The sequence below is a fragment of the Aedes aegypti genome, chromosome 2 (genome assembly GCF_002204515.2).
Source record: "Aedes aegypti strain LVP_AGWG chromosome 2, AaegL5.0 Primary Assembly, whole genome shotgun sequence".
NCBI lineage: Eukaryota > Metazoa > Arthropoda > Insecta > Diptera > Culicidae > Aedes > Aedes aegypti.
The window spans coordinates 427,327,103-427,349,582 of NC_035108.1; the positions used below are offsets into that span (position 1 = coordinate 427,327,103).

Sequence of the window (22,480 nt, forward strand, 5' to 3'; positions counted from 1 at the left end):
TCCGATAATTGGATTTGTTTAGAAATTTCCCCTGTATAATTATGCGAGCATTTCTTCTTGAATTATTCTGGGACTTACTCCAGGTATTACATAAAATCATCCTCCCTTTGGAATTCCATCAGCGGTTTTCCCGATATTTTTTTGTGAGGGTTCTCTCTGCAGTTCTCTCGAGTTTTCAAAAATACAAATATGGCCTAATTGAGAAACACTAGAGCCATAACTAACACACTTTCCCTATAGCTACTTCTAGAGAACCTCTTTTTGAGGAAATGGCCATACCTCCTACGGATTTTACAGATTTTGCATAAAATTTAACGTCTTCTTATTCTTCTTTCTGGCGTTACGTTCCAATTGGGACAAAGCCTGCTTCTCAGCTTAGTTTTCTTATGGCACTTCCACAGTTATTAACTGAGAGCTTTCTATGCCAATTGACCATTTTTGCATGTGCCGGCCTTCTGATGATTCGAACCCACGACCCTCAGCTTGGTCTTGCTGAATAGCTGCGCGTTTACCGCTACGGCTTTCTGGGCCCCAATACCGTCTTTTGAATACTTCAATTTTATAAAAAAATAACAACAGTATAGATTCACACCAGCTGAAAACATAAGCATCGAAAGACTTGACCTTTTGACATTCCCTATTGAAAATAAATACAACTCTGGTGTGCAATGAAACTAGCAGAAATTTACCGCCAAATGCTTCCGGACTCAACAAACTTCATGAAATTTAAAAGAAATTATGCATGATTGAATTTCAACAAAATTTAACCAATTTCAACCGTTTTGTCAAACCCCTGCACATATGTTTTCCCTTAAACAAATTATTCGATTGGTATTATTCGTCATTCAAAAGTCGACTGCAATGAATCCCACATCAATTAACAAACGCCCGGAGAAAGCACCCAAATTGAATAAACCCATAATGCCCCACAACCAATTGGGCGATAAATGTGCGAGAATCAATCACCTCATTACGAAGTAGTTAAAACCTAGCGGAAAAACTCCACCAGAAAAAAAAACTAGATGAACCCTGCGCCTCATAGCCCAAAATTGAATCCAACGCATGCCAAGCTGCATATTCAACACAAAAAACAAAAAATTAGGCCCATTTGATTTCCTGTGTCTGGTCTGGGCCAGGGCTGGAAAATACAGCAATCCCAAATCGTCACGTTGGCGCCACTTGCCATTTTTGCTTCATTTTTCCATTTTATTTCGTTTGCAGTTCACTGGCAGTCATTATTCAACTAGATAGTAATTGATCACCCAAATCTATTGGGAAGCAATAAGGCGATAATTGGAAATCACTGGGTCGGGCTGAGAAAGAGTGCACTGGTGAAAAATTTCAAATTGTATTTTGTGGTGCCTTGGTGAGAGGGAATTCCAAATTTTTCATCGGTGCTTCCAAAACGAGGAAGAGTGCAACCCATCCAGCGTCAAGTACCGTAAAGTACTTCCCGTCCAGGCCTCGCAACGCAACGCGAAGGAGCGATTAAGATTCTGTAAACAATTTGGTAATTGCGCCATAAATACATGCGTTCGACTCGTTCTTCTTTCGAAGCGAATTTCCCCCCTGGCGAAGAAGGTGGTCAATCACTGTCTGATTTTGGCTTTGCTTGCGTAGACTTCGAGAAGTGTTGATAGCTTCCTTCTTCCAAGCCCCATTCATCGATTATGCATTCTTTTATTCATATATTTTTCACAATTTATGCTCATTTCTTCCTCTCACCTCGGGACTGAGACCGAGAAACGTGTTGTTTATTTTTTAGGAAAAAAAAGAGTATGATCAAACTTCCTCACCACATAGACGAGATCGGTCTTGGCGCTAGGCGAGGAGGAAGCAAATTGAAAATTATAGGCAACACAAATCGAAGTAAAATAGAAAATAATTTCATTAATCAATCCATTTAAATTTCGAAGCTGGTGTTACAAGGGGCTGCTGATGAGGTCTGTACCCGTTTTGAGAGAGGAGACTATTGGAGTCTGCTGCTATTTCCAGCTGAGGATCATGAATCGGTTTAAATATGAGAAGATGAGGGGGATGATCATCGCTCGGGGTGTTTCTCTAATTGGACCTGGAAGCAATCGATTGACCCCAGATTCAGACCTCATTAGTAGAACGTTCACCTATGAACCGTGGCTTATGAGTGGTGCCCTTCAAACGATACGCGATGACGTTAGTTATCATTGAGAAGAAGTGCTCGATTGGCTGAGAAGTAAACCACCAATATAAAAAATAATATCCTGTAGAATCCCAGTATGAAGTTATTCTTCTGCATTCTGGCGTTACGTTTCTACTGGGATGGGACAAAGCTTGTTTCATAGCTTCTCATAAGTACACAGTTATGAACTGATCTTTCATTGCTAACTGATAATTGCTGCAATAATATGTTGTGTTTTTTTTTCAAAAGAATTTTCGCACTTCTAGTAAAGCAAGAAACTTTTGCCTAACACGTCTATTTGGGGAGCATATAGGGTTTAGTATCTGTGGTTCTCACTCAACGAATCGCCCTGGAACTACCTCATGGTATTACTTCAAGCGATTGAGGACTTGTTGATGCCTCTACGCCTTTTTGTCACCTCTTGCTCTATCCGCTTTGACTGCAATTTGTCTCTTCAACGTCACTCACATTTTGGGGCCAGTAACTAACCTGGGCCATGTGATACTTCTTACGATAGATGCTATTGTGTTTGTTGGAGCGCCTGACTCAACTACTTCGCTCGTCATGCTTTTCGAGCGGACCGATTGGATGAAAAGGTCGGTCTTGCGATTTCGGTGGAGGGGTGCCTTCAAGTTCGCAAGCTCCCCGACGACTCATAGCCGCCGGTTCGTCGTGATCAATACTACTCGGCATAGTTCCCGACGGTGAAGCTAGCCTACTTCGATGGAGAGTTCCCCGACGGAGGAATATCTCCCGAAACCGGTGATGTTACGCGTTGTTCATACTCCATAGTTGGCCGGTAGAGTGCCAAAGTCGGCCCAGCGATTCCGGATCGAGGATGGCTTCCGGTTCACTGGCGCTCCGGCGACTCAAATCGGTGATACGCTCGTACTACTCAGAAGGGACCGAGCTCGGTCCAGCGATTTTGGTGCAGGGAACTTCTAATTCACAGGCACCCGAAGATCATTTGCCGGTGGACTTAGCCTACTCCGAAACTGGCCGGGCAGATGCAGAGGTCGGTACTGCGATTCCGGTGGAGGTGCCCCGACGACCACTTGCCGGTATCAGGTATCAAAAGGCTTGGTCTAGTCCCCGACGATCTAGCCAAAACCGATCGCGCCCAAAGGTCTTCTCTCTTGAACAGACTAACTTGCCGAGTGCCGAATGGTCCAACGATTCCGGTGGGGGTTGGCTTCCGGTTCATTGGCGCCCGACGATCCGACGTCTCGCTGCTCTGCTCGCCAGTTACGCTGTAAGCCAGTTATTATTTGCACCACCATGTTAGTCGTCATACTCCAAAGATCGAGATCGCTTATCATTCCGTGTACCACTCCTTCTACACTGAAGTGCTCACCAAAAGCAGCCGCCACTATGTTTCGTAATATGTTGAACATCGGACAAACGAAGACAACATGTGGTTGCATATCTTCAATCTCCATACACTCAGGACGAAGTGGTGAAAACGCATGGCCGAATCGATACAGATACTGCTTGAAGCAGTCGTGACCTGATTGAAACTGTGTCAGGTGGAAGTTCACTTCTCCGTGCTCCCTGTTCAACCTGGCCGATAAATTCAGGATGAGCCTGTGGGTCCACCTTCCTTTATAGGTGGCATCCCATTCTTTCTGCCACTTAGCTAGCGAACGAAATCTTGTCAACTGCCTTGCTTGCCTGGTTTCTCTTCGCTGATCGGGACCATCCCAGCATTTACGTATGCCACCTGAGGTATATCCAACAAACTAGGAAGCTACTGAGGAAAACAACCAAACACCGTGGCAAGTGGTCGGAAAGAAAAAAGAGAAGACGAGTAAAAAGAACCCATCCGAAAAACATCTGTCTATTAAGAGGCGGAACAAGGGCGAAGCGCTCATTCTCAAAGCAAGTGATGATTCGTAAATGGAGGTTTTGCATGCTATGCGGTCGAATCCAGGTCTCAAAGAGCTAGGAGAAGACGTGCATATAAAACGCTAGTCGAAAAGGCCATAGGGGATAAGGTGGAAGTAAAAGCCATGTACCCAGAAACGACTCTTGAATGTAAAAATATGAACGAGATTGCAACGAAGGAAGATCTGAGCTTAGCCATGCATCAGCAGTGCGCATTGGGTAACGTTCTAATGACAATTCGCATAAGAAAAGATCCCAGAAGCTTCGGTCAGGCTTTTTCGCTTTTCCGATTAGTGTGTCTGAACGTTATCAGCTGATAGCGCGCTTTAAGTGTCTCGAGCTTGGCCATATTGCACGGTTCTGCAATGGGCAAGACAACAAACACGTCACAGGAGGCCCAAGATGTCCGACCTTTAAACAAGCGTCTGCAAACATGTTACAGTGAAGATAGCGCAAATAAACTTGAACCACTGTGGGGTTGCTCAGCATTTGCTGTGGATGGCCGTAGCGGAAATAAAGTATGACGTGGCTATTATATCTAAGCCATACCGAATTCCAACTAGAGATGAGAATTGGGCCGCAAATTAAAAAAAAATGTGGGCGGTGGGAAGATACCCCATTCAGGAAATGGTGGAATGCGCAAAAAAAGGCTTCGTAATCTCCAAAGTTAATGGTGTGTACATTTGTAGTTGCTACGCATCTTCGCGATGGCCCTTAGAAGAATTCAATCGTATGCTAGACTGATTAACGGAAGAGCTAACTGATCGTAGACCATTCGTCATTGACGGCGACTTCAATGCTTGGGCAATCGAGTGGGAAGCCGCCTCACCAACGCAAAAGGATGCAGTCTGTTAGAAGCATTAGCAAAGTTAGCTGTAGATGCCCATCTAGCCAACGAAGGTACCATCAGCACATATCGTCGGTAAGGCAGAGAGTCCATCATCGACCTCGCAAGACACAAGTACTGGAGAGTATGCGAAGAGTATACCGGCAGCGACCATTAGATTATCAGGTACCGCATCAGAGGTAATTTCCAGCCAGTATATTGCAAAAGTCAGACAGACGCACGAAGGTGGAAGTCGAAGCACACACATCACTTTGAACCTCAGTGCAGACGAGTTAACGGCAGCACTAACTCGTGCGTTCGATGCAACCATGCCGAGGGTTAGGAAGCCAGCTAACGGTCGCCGTCCAGCCTACTGGTGGAACACGACCATTGCCGATCTGTGTGGAAGCTGCCTCCGAGCCAGAAGGAGGATGCAACGGGCCTGCAACAACGCTGAAAGAGAGGAACGTAGGCTCGTCTACAGAGCGGCAAGATCCGTACTTAAAAACGAAATCAGGCTTAGCAAAAAAGCTTGTTATCTAGAACTTTGCGACAAAGCAAACGCGAATCCATGGGGCGTACAGACTAGCCATGGCGAGGTTCAAAGGACCAACCATGCCACCAAAGACTCATTAAAGAACTCCATGTCCCTTTCAGTTGCCCAAAATTTTATGGCTCATAAGGTAATCTAGAATGCCGTGAAAAGTGCACTGCGATCTGTCAAACTTGGGTACCTTTTGCACTACCACTACTAGAAGTGGTACCCAATCTGAGCCTGAGTGGGACGGACCTGAGGCCACTGGAAAAGTGCCCGGAGATAATGAAGGTCAGTATTGACGGACTGTTTCCGCAGCACGAAGCCACAATCTGGCCACCCGCTCGTTACGGAGTGCATGATGGGCACTACGATGAATCTGTAGTAACAATTCATTTATTTAGTTAACATCTAGACAGATAACACTGAATCAACAATTTCACGCCACAATACTCGGTTCGTGGCCGCATCTCTCCATCCTCGGTTCTGCTCCACGCTCGCCAAATCGATACGCACTTGATCCTCGCCTTCTTGTACCAACCGGATCCGAAGCGAACATCATCTTTGCAGGGTTGCTGTCCGGCATTCTTGCAACATGCCCTGCCCATCGTATCCTTCCAGCTTTGGCCACCTTCTGGATACTGGGTTCGCTGTAGAGTTGGGCGAGTTCGTGGTTCATCCTTCGCCGCCACACACCGTTCTCCTGCACACCGCCGAAGATCGTCCCATGCACCCGACGTTCGAAGACTCCAAGTGCTTGCATGTCCTCCTCGAGCATCGTCCATGTTTCATGCCCGTAGAGGACTACCGGCCTTATGAGCGTTTTGTACATGGTACAATTGGTGCGAGCGTGAATCTTTTTTGACCGCAGCTTCTTCTGGAGGCCATAGTAGGCCCGACTTCCACTGATGATGCGCCTCTGTATTTCACGGCTGACGTTATTGTCAGCCGTCAGCAAGAATCCAAGGTAGACGAAATCGTCGACCACCTCGAAAGTATCCCCGTCTATCGTAACACTGCTACCTAGGCGAGCCCTGTCGCGCTCGGGCCCACCAACTAGCATGTACTTTGTCTTGGCCGCATTCACCACCAGTCCAACTTTTGCTGCTTCGCGTTTCAGGCGGGTGAACAGGTCTGCCACCTTTTCAAATGTTCGGCCGACGATGTCCATATCATCCGCGAAGCAAACAAATTGACTGTATCTCGTAAAAATCGTACCCCGGCTGTTAAGCCCGGCTTTCCGCATAACATCTTCTAGCGCAATATTAAACAAAAGGCACGAAAGTCCATCACCTTGTCGTAGGCCCCGGTGGGATCCAAACGAACTGGAGTGTTCGCCTGAAACCTTCACACAATTTTGCACACCTTCCATCGTCGCTCTCATCAGTCTCGTGAGCTTCCCGGGAAAGCTGTTCTTGTCCATGATTTTCCATAGCTCTACGCGGTCGATACTGTCGTATGCCGCCTTGAAATCGATGAAAAGGTGATGCATTGGGACCTGGTATTCACGACATTTTTGGAGGATTTGCCGTACAATAAAGATCTGGTCCGTTGTCGATTGGCCGTCAACGAAGCCGGCTTGATAACTTCCCACGAACTCGTTTACTACAGGTGAAAGACGACGGAAGATGATCTGGGATAATACTTTGTAGGCCGCATTTGGAATGGTGATCGCTAGAAAGTTCTCACAGTGCGAGAGACACAGCCATGGACTGTGTAAATTGGCGTAACATCGTTAACGAGGTTTTATCAAATTAATTGATGTAACACCAACTAAATAAATAATAATCCTATGATCTTATGCGACTTATCGTATGATAACAAATGTTGATTTGACAGCTGCTACGGATTGATTCGACTTACTTTGTATGAATGTACGGGACGAAACAAAATGTACAAATTAACTCGGAAAAAAGCGTTTTAATTGAGGAAACTCATCAATCCGACGATGTTATCCAGCGTGTTATGCGGGTTTGACATAATTTGTATGAATAAACGATTTATTACGTGAACTTCAATGCGACTTCTGGTTGTTTAGGAAGGTAGTTCCGGGGAACACATAGGCTTCTTTCCAAGGAAGATTATATGTGGTGTGATTGAGTTTTTTCCTCTTTCATAATAATTCAAACGAACCGTACTAGCTATACAAGACATAAGAAAAAAAAACGTACGCGCTCACCACTCACCATGCGGGTGATCAGTCGAAACGCGTTGTTTTATCCCGGATCGCCGACATCTAAGCAGGAATTCCTTGCGGCTTTGCATGTTGCCCAACTTTGTGTTGTTGTTAGCATAGCTTTTTACTTCTCCCATTCTGCTTGGTCTGTAGCGCCACGCCCCAGATTGGTGCATCGTATCTTAGTAGCGATGTTGATACGCCAGCCAGAAAACGCCTCTTAGTGCTTCTAGAACCACCTTTTGTTAGGCATACTTCTTGTGAGTGCATTGCTCGCCTTCACCGCTTTCTCGCATGCATAATCTACGCGACTGTTGCACCCAGATGGGACTCCAGCCATTATTCTTAATTCCTTCGGGCCGGCGTCGGTTTCATACCTCAATACTCAATTTTGGAATTAGCTCTTCAAAATCGTCGCTAACTGTGTGCCATCGTACGATTTTGAAAATCGATTGTCATGGCCACATCTCCAATATCGCACTGTGATTGCAACTCATTGGATCATATTTCTTTGTCGTCCAGATATCTGCACTGGACCACTGCCTCTTGTGCTAAAGCTTTTACGCTTGCTTCTTTTGCCAACGACTCAGCAATCAAGACCTGGTAGGCCAAGCTCTTGATCACCGGATCGTTCTGCAGCTCGAAGAGCATTTCTCTTCTCTTAGTACGCCTCATTCTGACCATGTTCTATCCGAGGTCTTTCAGCTTCGGATCATCTTTGCCGTAACAAGTATGACGTCCTCCTTCATTGTTTCCTGCTTCGTTCAGCAGGTGGTTACCCTGTTCGTTTTTCTGTTTTTTTTCGAACCCGCTTCTTCTCCTGGCGAGTCTCTTTCTCGTTTGTGCCTTAGAGGTTTTAAACGCGTCAGCAACTGTTTGTTCCTTAGCATTTTGTGATGCCTTTTCGGCAGCTCCGGCTCTCATTTTTAGCGTTTCTATTCGTTTTCAGCTGCTCTTGTGGCGGATTTTATGCTTGTTGCAAGATTCCTAATCTTGTGATGCATATTAATCCTGTCCTTCATGTACTCGTAGCTTTATTTGACCTTCATTTTGACCTCCATCAACTTCACATTTTCCTTCAGATCTTCCAGGCAAATGCTGCTGCTCTATTTCGGTATGAAAGATGGGCTTTGAAACCCTAGTCCTGCTTCGAAATCAAGAAGGTAATTTCAAGGCGTTTAATTATTTTTGGACTTTATTTTCATACTAACTTAACCGCAACTTTAACGACTTGAGCTATTTCTAGGGTTCATTAGCGAATTTTCAAAAATTCTCTGTCAAGAAAATATTTGAATAAATTACAGAGAGATCAACAAATAGGAAATTTCAATGGATTTGTCATTTTTTTTTTCGCACAATAGGATTTACCATTAATTTTTTGATAAATCTATAGATTATTTATATATGAATTGATTGCACATTGTTTGAAAAACTTGTTGGTTAATAAGCATTGATCTCCTAGACGTTGGTTAAACACAGAAGACACGAGACAAAGCTGGTCCTTTGTGTTGACCTAACGCTGCAGTTTTTATTGCTCTTAAACCTTTGACCACTTACTGCAGATGAATCAACAACGAAAGATCATCTTTGCTCATAGTTATTGTACAATGCCAACTTCTCCCATCATTACATCTAATTATTTTTCCATTTTCTCTTCTATCGTTTCAGGAATCGTCGCCAACTCTAACTCTAATCTCATCAAAAGTAAGTTTAGACGCAGATAGTTTTCAGTCGCCCTCTCATAGCAAACATAATCTCTCATGACCAAAACACGAAATTACTGTCATTACATTGGACTGTGTTCCGCTGGAGATTCGAAATGAGCCACTTGCAGTGTGTAATCCATCGGTTGCTGCACCAAACAACTCCAACAAAAAACACCATTACTAATAACACGTAACCGATCCACCAAACAGAAAAGCAATTAAATCTTGGACCCCCCTTCAGCCGTTTTGCGGCTAAACACCCTTCACAAAAGTCCAACAAATATCTCTCATCTTACGAAATATGAAACGCGCAGCGTAATCAAAGTGTAACGTGACTAGCTTCGTCTTCCACGCATTGCCCGCTATAATGGTTATGACCCATGTGTATGTGTGTGGAAGTGAATAACAAAATAATAATAAAATAAGAACAAACTTTGCAATTAGTTCGACCATTATTATGCAATTTATATCTAAGCTTAGCTTTTAATTTTGTAATTTATATCTAAGCTTAGGCCTTCCTTAACTGAGTGGTTAGAGTCCGCGTCTACAAAGCAAAGCCATGCTGAAGGTATCTGGGTTCGATTCCCAGTCGGTCCAGGATGTTTTCGTAATGGAAATTTTCTTGACTTCCCTAGGCATAGAGTATGATCGTACCCGCCCAACGATATACAAATGCAAAAATGGTAGAATTTGTCATTCATTTGCAATTCTCCTCTACTCGGGTATCGCAGAGAGTGGCCTTCCATTGCGTTTCCAAACCATGCCCATTACTCATGGATGGGGGGAGGGGATACAGATCATCTGTGGGTACACACGAAGTACCCCTCCCCGATCCGCGACGCGACGTCTACGCATGATTATTATAATCAGTTTCGCGGGCCTAATCACTTTTTCCTCCGCTTGGTACGGAAATGATTTCCAGTGGCTAAAGAAAACGGAGGAGGATAAGTGTGCAATGGAGTGGGCATAACATAGTATTTGGGAGTTCACAAGTACCTCTTACTAGCGACGTCGTTTTGAGGTTGTACATACAGCTCTTAGACAAAGAAATATGAAATCATAAGCTTGCGACTAGGTCCATGGTACACAGTGGTGATGATGTGAAGAATAGATATATTAAATTTACAATGTTTTTAGGATTAGTTTTAGTATTCAGTCAGTTTACAGAAAATGACCGCTACAAAAAACTACACACCCGAAGCTTAAAAATAAAATAAGAACAAACAAGAATAAATATCGTTACCTGGTTATTATCATTTGATAACTGATTTTCTTCTCATCTTGGCTGAGAAAACTGAGAACTCAAATTTGTTGGTCGAATAACAAAGCAATATTAAATTATGTTATCATAGAATTCATGTTGATAACTACATGTGCTTCATCATTTGTTTTTTGATTATTATGGTTATAAGTCACAGAAATTTGTTGACAAATGAGTGTTCCGACTTAAAATTAACTTTAAAATATGTTTGCGTCATGAACCGGTCTACTTTCCTGCATTAAATCATACGGCTCCATCCTATTACCCATTTTGCAAAATGGCTCATTATCCCGAATGCCACTACTCCGAATGAGCCATTACCCCGCATACTTCAGAATGCAGCACAGTATTTTTGTGTAAACAATCAAATAGGACGATAGAGTAAGGTGGGGCAAAAGTTCGACCTTAGTGGTATAATCAAAGTTCCCAGGAAAACAATTGCAGTTTAAACAAAACAAATACCATACAGTGAACCTTCAACATATTGGCTATAATTTTGCTGAACAAACTTGTGACAAAATATTTACCCATTTTTAGTTATAATAGTTTCAAAATATATTGTCTTCTTCGAATTTTTGCCCCACCGGTGGGGCAAGAGTTCGAATCTAGTGTGGGGCAAAAGTTCGCTGGCTAAAACACAAAATATCGATCCTTTTATGACAGGCATACTTTACACCAGCCGTAAACTTAAGTTTGCCGAAAAATAAACACTAAAATTTCATCAAAAAATTGCCCAAAACCGGGTTAATTGTAATATACTCAAAAATAGCAGTTTTTCGCAAAACTAAGTGGAAATGTAAAATTTTGGTGGCAGTTTTCACACGATGAGACAAATTTAACTAAATTTGAAGATAATATGTAGATTTTAGGCAATTTGAAAATTTTTCCGTGATTTTATACATGGGTCGAACTTTTGCCCCGCTGATTCGAACTTTTGACCCACTATGGACCAAAAATTGTTTTCAAGCATTTATGCAAAATCTAATACACTTCAAAATAACCTTATGATAGGCCTAGAAACGCCCTTACATAAAATATTGAAAAAGATTTTATCTTCAATTGGTTCCATGCAACGAAAGTTTGACCAAAAATTACAATATTCACGTCGAAAAACAACAAATAGCCATAACTTTTCCAAATCTCAATCGATTTGTATGATATTTGGAGTAAAAGTCTCTTACTTGAACAGCATTCGAACCACAATGACATTTCTAAGATTTATTTGAATTGAGCTAGAAATCTTGAAAAGAAACTTTAACCCCACTCGAACTTTTGCCCCACTTTACTCTACGGCTCGTTGGTAATAAAGGGTGCGTAAAATGCGACGCAAAATTTTCTTCTCGGGCTGTTCGACTCTCCACATCTCGATTCCTATGTCGATGATTTTTTCGGTCACTTCATTCTACATACATTTTCTCTCTCCATATCTCGATATCCTCCTTATCTCGATGTTTCCATTACTCGATGTGCACCTGTTCATTTTTTGCTAGCAAATTTCTCTCCGTATGTCCACGGTATACTCAACAAGGTAGACTATTCCCACGTGTAAACAACGGTTTTCAAACAAAACATGTGTCGTCATTCCTATCGCCAAGCATGAGGTCTACAGGATAGTAAAAGAGAGCAAGCCTTGCTTTCATTTGCACTCGTTTGAGTTTGCGATAGGAATATCGTCACTGCCAAATGTCATTTTTCGGAGTACAATACTTTGTAGTTGTTCTTCGTCTCGATCTCTCCCTCCCTATCTCGATAGTTCCTACGATATCGAGATGTGGAGAGGCGACAGTAATTAGTTATTCTCAAATTATCCGGAGTAGAAAATAACTTTTGAACTGTCAAGTTTAACCATGCTCAAGAGCAGGGTTATTTTCAACCGGAGGGGAAATAACTATCGAAGTGTCAAATTTTAACTAAATGTCAAACGAATCTGTGAAACGGTTCACAGCCTTATTCTTTCGACATATTGTGTCGATGATAAATTTCCTCCCTATTATTTTTATCAGAGATATAACTCTCTTTTATTTATAGGCGGATCTAATTATTGTATTAGACTGATTATTGGAATCATAGCTGCAAGCACTCCATCAGAAATATTTCCTTCTTTCTGAAATAGCCTCTAATAATTAAAAAAAAAACTGTTAATGCTCATGAAAAACAGAACATTTTAATTAAGTAACGCTGTTGTCAGGGTATTGCCTAAGAAGCTATAATTTTGATATAAATTTTTCATTTCTTGTAATGATAGAGTTCTTTTCGTAAGATTTATGCTGCAAAATAAGGGTCTATTATGGAACTGGTCACCAGTTTTCTTCTATTAAGTTTCTCAATCCCACTGAGTCAATTCTCTGTTTTAGCTGTTGATGTAGAAAAGGTCGTCTTGATTTCATCCTTGTGTCGAAATTTGCACATGCGTTCCAGCATCTCTATTATATTATTTCTATTATTATTTTGGTTCAGTTGTTTTTAAAGATGATCCTTGAGCAGTACTTATAGAGACAGAATCATGGTGACCATTCATTGCTGTTACTGAACAAAATGGGCGTGAAAACTGGGTAGCAGTGGCGTATTGAAGACTTGATGGATTAGTTGTTTTGTGAATTTAAATTTTTTTTTCATAAGAAATTTTACCTTTTTTGTATTGGCTCTTTTAGGCATTTCTGTTATACATATTAAAACCATAATTCGCGACTTTTTTAGTCAAATCAGCCCAAAATTTTCAGATCTTCAAATGTGTAGAACAAACTATACCGATATTCTTGAAAATAAAAAAGTTTTGATGATTATCTTGTTTCACAATGGACCACCCCAATTTCCATTCCAACCTAAAAAATTGTTTTGAAAATAGGAATTACTTTGTAGGACATCACTTTAACGTAAAATCACAATTGAAGGCTTAAGTTCCATCTTTCCTCCTAAAACCTCAATCCGTCCCACTGTGGCAGTGGTTCTAACAGGAGTTCTACAAAAGTATTCCTTTATAAATTCTACCAGAAATTTCTCCATGGCTTCCACCAAACATTCTCTCAAGTAGATATGATATATGATGATTTCTTTCTAGAATCACCTCAGATTCCCCCAGGAATTCCTTCGAAAAGATCTTTCGCGATCACTCAAGGAATTCTTCAGGCATTTTTTTTCCATCGATTACTATCGGAATTTATCTAGGAAATTCTATCATAACATTTTGAAGCTTTCTTGCTGCGGATTTAATCATGCATACGCCCAGTAACGTCTTCTGAGATTCTTTCTATGAATCCCTACAGAAATCTCTGTAGAAATTCGGTAAGGGATTCTCGCAGAAATCCTTAGACATATTTCCTGAAGATTTTCTGAAGAAATTACCTGGAGAAATTCAGGATGATTCAAGGAAGAATCATCAGAAATAATCCTGGTAGAATTCTTCGAAGAATCTCTAGAAGAAATTCTCAAGTTATACTGGAGGAAAATTTTCTGAGACATCCCCGAAGAAATCTGCGGAGAAATCCTCGAAGAAATCGTCGAAGAAGTTGATAAAGAAATCCCCGGAGAAATGAATGGATAAAACCCTCGAGGAGTTCCTTAAGAAAATTACTGGAGCTTGAAGTAATTAAGATACACCGGGGCAGGCTGAAACAGATGAAGCAAGATTATATGCAGTAGCAGTTTACAGTATGACCCATAAAAATGCGAAAAACATTATATCATGTTTTATGATAGTTTTTATGTGGAAAATGAAAACGATTCAAAAATTTATTTCATTACACAGCGTAACAAAAATGACATTTTTGCGTGTCTCGAGGATCAAATTATGTGTCTCTAGTAGATTTGGGGTTGCTGAATCTGATGCCATTCTCAGAAATGTTACAGCACGTCACAATTTTTAGCTACAGGTCGCGAAAGTTGTATAAACACTGGTTTCATTGATGTTTACTTGAAATTTAAGGAACAATTTATCAAACTTTTTTGTGATCTAATCCATCAAGGATGCAAAATAGAACTTGAATATTAATTTTAGATACATTTTGATTGAAATTACACGGTGAAGATGAATCGAAACCAAACCTCAAATTTTCAAGAGCACGGATCTGGAGAACCAAACATCAGTTTAAGCTGTAAACTTAATCGATTGGTCACACGCTGGTGGTGACCAATTTACTAAGTTTTAAGCTCAAATGACTGTTTGGTTTTCTAGATCCGTGCTCTTGAAAATTTGAAGTTTGGCTTCGATTCATCTTCACCTTAAACCGATTTTTTCAACATGCTTGCAGTCTCCATACAAAATTCTTCTATATGGCAAAATACAAAAAATCTTTAAACCATGCAAAAATAACTTTTCTTCATTGAAACTATTATAATATTTGATGATAAGTATTGCTATACACATAAAGTTTGAATTATGTGGCAAATTAAGCAAATAAATTGCCTTACAAGCTGGCAAACTTGCAGTCATTTTTTGCATTTTCAACAGCCAATATCTCAAAAACCAGACGTGCTATGATATTTCTGATAACGATATTGGATTCAGCAACCCTTAATTAAGTGAATAGCGGTATTTAGGTACTGGAGACAAAAACGTGTTCCGCAGTGTTATTTGTATTGTTTAATCTGTTTGGACTTCGTTTTTCGCTTAGAGCATTATTTTTATCTGTTACTATTTTCATATTAGAGAGGAATTGGAAGTATACTTTCAAGTTTTAGCATGTACTCATTGAGTTCAATATCTTTGTGATGAAAGCTTTTAGAACTTCATTGATGGTGTAAGGTTCTTAACAAGCATTGTCTCGAATATTTGCCCATGTCAAATGGTAAAAGGGATTTATACTCGGAGCGCTGGAGACTTGAACTAATTTTAGAATAAACTGCTCATTCTGGCAAGCCGTAGTTGATCATTTATAAAAGTATGATAAGCGGCTCTGTTTTGCTGAAAAACTTTTAGCTAGTATTCATCTAACGTGTCTCTAATCTAGAGAAAAAACTTCTTTCTCAAAATACTGTTATAGACCTCTATAATTATTCCCAATGTACCACACATCGTATAAGAATGTGCATCTATAATCACATATTCATGCGTCCAAAATCAGAATCGCGCAAGATGCCAGACAAAGCGTTATCAATGTTAATACAGGTTGTATATAAATCCTAAATACAATTCATAAACGACAATCTGTGCTGACAACAAAACATGTCGTAAATAGTGCAACATAGAATCGCGTTATGTTATATAAACTGACAGATCATATATCAATCCAGAAAGCATCTTATGAAATCGCAATAACTTAGCAAAAATTGCCTCCCAAACTTTGTATCTGCTGACGATGGGCCTCAAAGAACAACAAAGTATGTGTCGCTGTACATGAAACATGTATAAACATTGGCAAATAATCACCCGTCTGATGTGTGACCCTTAGTGGTACAGTGGTTAGGTGTCCGATTCCTGATCCAAAGGTCACGCGTTCGAGACTCGCTGGAAACTTTTTTTTATTTTCATCCAAATTTTGTGGCATCGTATATCTGATCACAGAAAGTCTGAAAATGTCGTGCCAAGTACGCATATAGCCTCCACTTTGGTAGGTATATAGCCTTTTCATGCATTCCATACGATTGAATTGGTTCATATAGAATGATGTATAACAAAAGTTATACCAACCAAAATGTTGACTGGGTTTTCTATTGAACCTTTAAAAAAAATAAAGACATATCAAACCAATAAATTCCAAAAAATCCACAAACTATGGCCCTGCCAAAATATTTGATTGTGACCATGAAAAACACGTAGTCTAAGAACTCCTCTATCTTCTGATACCAAATAAACTAATATTTTCAACAATTAAGTATATTTTTGAAGGTGAGAAGTTTATCACCAGACTACACGACAGATAAACGCTTTTTCTGCCTTATAAAGAACAAAACCTTCAAACTTTTTTGCTTCAGTGCATTGCTTGGGTTAGTCTAAAATATATTACAAAAATGTTTTCATATAGTGAAAATATGTTATAATATACCACAGTAATCAGAAATTACATTCACTTACGAAAACAATGATAATAACGCTTGGTTATGCGAAATTCACGTTCAAACAATTTTCGCATTTTTGTATGGGCCATGCTGTAGGTAGAACATGGTAATAATTAAAGTTAGCAAATTTTTCTCACCTTAACATTCAATGCAATAATTATCTGTAGTTTTTTTTTTAATAAAATATCATAATAATGAGAAAGCATGTCAAATACAAGATGTGATGCTCATATTATGTAGGATGATACGAGCCATGAATTACGGTATGAATGAAACCGTGTAAAGCGCTACTATGAGTCTTCTGTAAGAATGTCATCTCAGCTAAGGTTAACAAAACTACCGGTTACTTTAATATATAGTGAACAGTGCTTATGAATAACATTACCAATCAAAGACCCTCTAGAGATGGTACACAAATTATGTCACGTTAAGTAAGGACTTTTTCTACTTGGATTTCAAAATTTTTTGTTGATGAAAAACGAAAAAAAATCTAACTGGGTATCAGCAAGTGTAATGCCAATATTTATTAGAACAATATGACTCAATAGAACATCGTTTGATCACAAGGTGGATAACCCATAATAAAAATGTTAAGGAGAACATACATCAAAGCCAAACATCGATTTTCAGGAGCACAAATCTAGAGAACCAGACAACCGTTAGTGATAAAAAATTGCTCGCTTGCTCACTCTCTGGTTATCAAAACGACTAGTTTTGGACTACCGGACGTTTCGGCCAGATTTATTTGGCCTTTATCAAGGGAAAAACCAAAACACATTGCATATTAAGTAATAGTTACATAAAACATTTGCAAACATGAACCTACTCAGTCAACCATTTATCGTGGGAAGTTTAATGCTGCCATAAGGGGGGTTTAGGCTTCTTTTAAATTGCCATAGAAAGGTTCTATCAACTATTTCACTGTTGTCGAAATTGAATGTATGTTGAATTTCAAGCATGAGTTGAATTAGAGTCAAGTTGGACTTAAAACGATTGAATATCTTGTTGTGGGGGGGTTAGACTGAGAAAGCCATTCCGAAAGTATAACTAGCACCATGAGAAAACAAAATTGGAATCCCTCTAATCGTGACAATATTTCTGAAAAGCTTTCAAATAAAGTGCCCTCAATTCATATGGTATGTTATTATCGTAAGCTGAATTTTGGAAGCATTAGATCTTCGATTTTTACAACTATGAAGTATCCAAACTTTTTCGAAACCTGCTGTATAAGATACGCAAGTATAGCATCTTTCAAATTGATTTGCGTTTTTTTTCTGGTTTACCATCCTGCTACTAAAGACTATTCATGTTTCTCTTCGAACAACAAGTCCCGGGGATACGACATTATGCAAACCACCATTCGGAGAAGAGTTCGATTCAACATTTTGGTTGGTAGAGTATTTGTTATACATCATTCTATATTAATCAATTCACCCGTTTATCATGCACGGATAGGCTTCATACATATCAAAGTGGAGGCTATATACGCAATTGGCCCGACTTTTTCAGACTTTCTGCCGTCAGAAATACAAGTTGAAATTTAGCCTGACAGTGTACCATCCCTTAAAAGGCAAGTGTCCGGCTTTCGATGCAGTACGGTATGATGCTATTTTTGATTGGTATACGATCTGTCAGTTTAAACAACTTGACCCGATTCTATGTTGCTCTGTTTACACCATGTTTTTTGATAATGAATCGTAGTGAGAAATTAAATACAAGTTGTCTTGACATTACAGTCAATACTGAAGGGACCATCGAGTTAAGGAGGTTCGAGTTACAGAACACTAAACCAGTGCAACTGCGATCCAAGGGACCATCGAGGTAGCCATGAACTTTTACTATGGCTCTCTAACTCGATATCGAGATATGAAATACCGAGTAAGGGAGAGTTGGCTGTATTACCTACGTTTAATTTGGCATATTGTGCGATTCTGATTTTTGACGTAGGAACCATATGATTTAGAACGCATATTCTTATACACGTTAACTGGGGTAGCACAATCATCCATTATTGGTACCGGATGATGGTACATCTACAATATGAATTAAATTCATAACTTGATGCACAATCGTTATTAGTAGCAACTATGCTTTCTAGATAGACCACTCTGTATCGAAATCCACAATAGAGCGGGGAGGGCAGTCCGAACACTGAAAAGTGTAATTAGTTTTTGTCATTAAATCTAGATTTGAAAAGATTGATGTTTCTTTTCCTCTGGTACGTCTTCCGAGTTCACCACCAACGTGCTATTTTCTGTCCATTTTCGAACAACCGTTGAAACTAAGTACCGCCGGGTTGACGCGTGTGGAAATTGTTTTACCTTGAATGCTTGTCAAAATAATGGCTTTCCGAAAATTGCCGTGATCATGTATGTTTTGTGTACACAAAGTGGAATTACCGATGCGTTGCCCCCCGCTGAGAGCGCCAAGGGTCATGCTACAGTTACCGGTACAACGAGTTGAGGCTTGATTATGGTCTCGTGATTTGACGCTACAATATGTGCCTCCGACGAGTGTGGATTAGATAATGCGTCTAATGTGGTAATGAAAGTTGTTTGGGAGATTCGTTACATACCAGCCTTGGATGGTGAACGCGGGTCAGTCACGCTTCTGCTCTGCTAATGAGTTTTCATTCCGGGTCAGGTGGATAATGAGCTGCAAATAGGCAGCTAACTACATGGACCGAAAATGCCTTAGGAAATATCTTTGAAGCTGGTATCTGTCTGTTTCATGTTTCCTTTGGAACAGCGAACTGTAATATTTACTGACAAGCAATGTTTCACTTGAAGGAGTAATATGAATTTCAAAAATTTTGCACCGTGTGATACATTTGATAAAATAGCATGTATTTGTGGTCCTGTGATTAGTTGGCGATTCAAACTTATGACATTTTCACACTTTATCTGATAACTTTTTTATTTTATCATAGGGTTTACGTCCTATTATGGAGGACCTACATATACCTATGCACGGTGTTGAATAAATATCAAACACTCAATATTGTCGTATTTTGCAATGTTAAGTGTTTGTTTACCCGTAACGCGGGTAGATCATTTTTTCGTGGCACGTTACGGGGTAAGATCTACCAATTTGAACCCTAGTCTCATCTTGTTTATCGGGCTAGGGTAATATGTTCTGGTAATTCAAGGATTCGCGGTACAAAGTCCTTGTTGCTGGCAACAGTTTCTGAAAATTAATCTATTTTACCTTGCAGATGGTCAAAGACTCGGAGTTGGTAAGTCCCGAGACTACACTAAAAGCCAGGATACCAAGCATGAGTATTAACTCAACAAGGACTGTAAGTACTGGTAATTCAAGAACTCACGTGAATTCTGATTACTAAACAAATTTTCTAGCTTGATTCGGTTTTGCTGCTAGCATTAAGCCCCTTTTTTCTAGTATATTTTTGGGACTAAACTAAAAGCGAATCAAGGATGTGACTAGAGTTCCGTTGCATGGTCAAATATCAGTAGTACCGATTTGGTTCCTCAGAAATTTAATCGATTATGTTTGCTAAGGGGCGCGTCTTCGCTGAGATGTAAATTTCTATGAAAGGTGTAAATAGCGGGACCTTTTCATCATAGTCGATTTGTATCAATATCTGAGGAATCAAAACAAGAACTGTACAGAAATCGATGCTTCATTACCTATCAATGGAAATGGAGTAATGCGGCATGCACTATACACTAAGGATACGGGTAATGCCACAATAGATCTAAATACTGGTCTCAGTGGTGTATCCGAACAGAGAAAAAAAATGTTAAGTGTTGAAACTACCCTTTATCTGGAGTGTAGTGAGACAAAAATAATTTTAAAATCGAACCTTTTTTTTCAACATGAATCTAAAGCTCATCATTTGTACTATTATTGAGTTATTTCATCCTATTATTGTGATCAATAAAAAACATATATTCTTACAGATTCAATGTCACACAATGTCCGGGCATTGAAATTAGTGATAAAAGTTCGTATCCAAATGGTGTTTTCCATACAGAATGCCCAAGTTTTGGGAACTGCATTTCAACTTCTGGTAGGCCGAATTACCTTAAATTTGGATGGCGAACTACCTGAAATAACCTGAAGTTTTGTGTATACTGAGCTCATTAAATTTCAATCATTATCCGAGGAGTTTCAGAGGGTTGGTCAAAGAGAAAAGTAAGAAACCGAGAGATTTTTTAATCTAGCTACGGTGAGCTGTAAGTGGTTGGTATGTTCTGCAAGTTTGTGTAACTTCCTAAAGTGGGCAACTACTCATGTTTAAAAGGCCAGTTTTTCGTCTTATGACCAAGCAAATAATTCAATTGATTTTCTTCATGTCGAAATTAATCACCGGAAAACGTTAACGAATTCATTGCTAAACGATACCAAATGAGTCAATCATCACGCCACCAGCAGTCAAAGATTCCATTTCCGAAACACACTCGACGAATCTCAGATACGCGTTTCACGTCGCTTAACTCGACAACGACAACCGCGCAAGATGTCTGTCCGACTTCCAAAAATACCCAACAAGAAGATAATCAAAACGACAGAACCACGAAAAGGCAGCATAAAAATGCACTACTTAATTACCTTTCCACCGCAGCAAATCTCCCCCACCAATCTGTTTCCCTCCAAGCAAAATCAACCCATATCCATCTGTGTCCCTCGAATGATCCTCGCCCTGCATAGGCCACTCTTGCGATCCGGTGTGGATCTCCGAACGACCTTTATTTGCAGTGTGCTGAAGCATTTAATACCAACTTCTCGCTTTTAATTCCACTTTACACGCGCACATATATTTGATGATCCTCTTGCACCTCTCCGTCCCTCCCACAAGAACCCACCCAAGAACCAACCAAGATCCACCCAAAACCGGCCATTGCTTACATTAAAAGAAAGACACCCACTTAAAAATTCTAAAATTAAATAAATTTTTGGAAGTGAAGCCATTCGCGTTTGCTCAATCCGTACTGGTAGCGTAATTTGGCTGCCTTGCTGTTTGGATGCGCTCGCGGTGTGCCTGGAACCGATATAAATGGGAATAAATAACCGTCAAATCAACGCCCATCATTCGATGAATAGGTAGGGAGACTCAACGCCTTAGACAATTTTTCCGAACATCAAATCGAAGCAGCCTCTAGCCCAGGCTCTTCGATTCAAGTGACTCAAGTGTCGTCTATCGTGGTCAGATGTTCCAAATTTGGAAGATTTAGGCAGGAGATCTTTTCAAATTCAAATTTATTAAGGGGGCAGGATCCGTCATGAATCCTTGTAATGTCGATGATGATTTGCATTGGTGTTTGTGAGCACTGACTATTTCCCCTTTTTAGGTTTTTATTGTAGTAAATCACGACTTACCTGCGATTGATAATGTTCACAGGGTTATGGGAAAATCAATAATTGCATTACAGTGTTGTTTTTCGCATAGAAATGCTTTATATCACTGAAATCTGCTTATTTTCAGCCCTCGCTATCATTGATAGTCTTCACTAACACCATGACTATACGTACTTGCTTCAACAACTACATGCACAAAAACCGGCAAGTCGAATTCTTCAATCGGAATTTTCCACCTTTTTCAAACTTTTCACGTCTTGAAAAACTGTTTAGCTCCTGTAAGATATATATTTCTTCCAAACTACACTAACATTTCTCACTTCTTAACTCTTTCAACTTCGTAAACTACTTTTTGAAACACGAAACTCTGGGGCGAACTTGATGTTGATATTGCTCAAGCAAAAAATATTGCAACTCTCTACGAGACCTACGCATCAAGTAGAAATTGCCAGGAAAAACTATCGCATTCCAACTACGAAATGCGTCGCAATAAAACCCGCACAGTTGACCGTACACACACCATGCAGCAAACAAATCGGGGGTAACATCATCAATCGATGGTTGCCAACATCATTTACTTAATTTTGCTAGAAAAGGCGAGTTTCCAACTCACAAAGTTAT

The 22,480-nt window shown here is 40.1% G+C and overlaps 1 protein-coding gene across 6 annotated transcripts in view; it reads left to right on the plus strand.

Annotated features, from left to right (window-relative positions):
* Positions 1–22,480, plus strand: part of LOC5578840 (voltage-dependent L-type calcium channel subunit beta-1) — a 483,469-nt gene that overhangs the window by 202,611 nt on the left and 258,378 nt on the right. For all 6 annotated transcript variants that reach the window (XM_021847630.1, XM_021847610.1, XM_021847627.1 and 3 more), the window contains exon 3: positions 9,248–9,283. In XM_021847630.1, the coding sequence (XP_021703322.1) occupies positions 9,248–9,283 (36 nt within the window). The remainder of the gene's footprint in view (positions 1–9,247; positions 9,284–22,480) is intronic.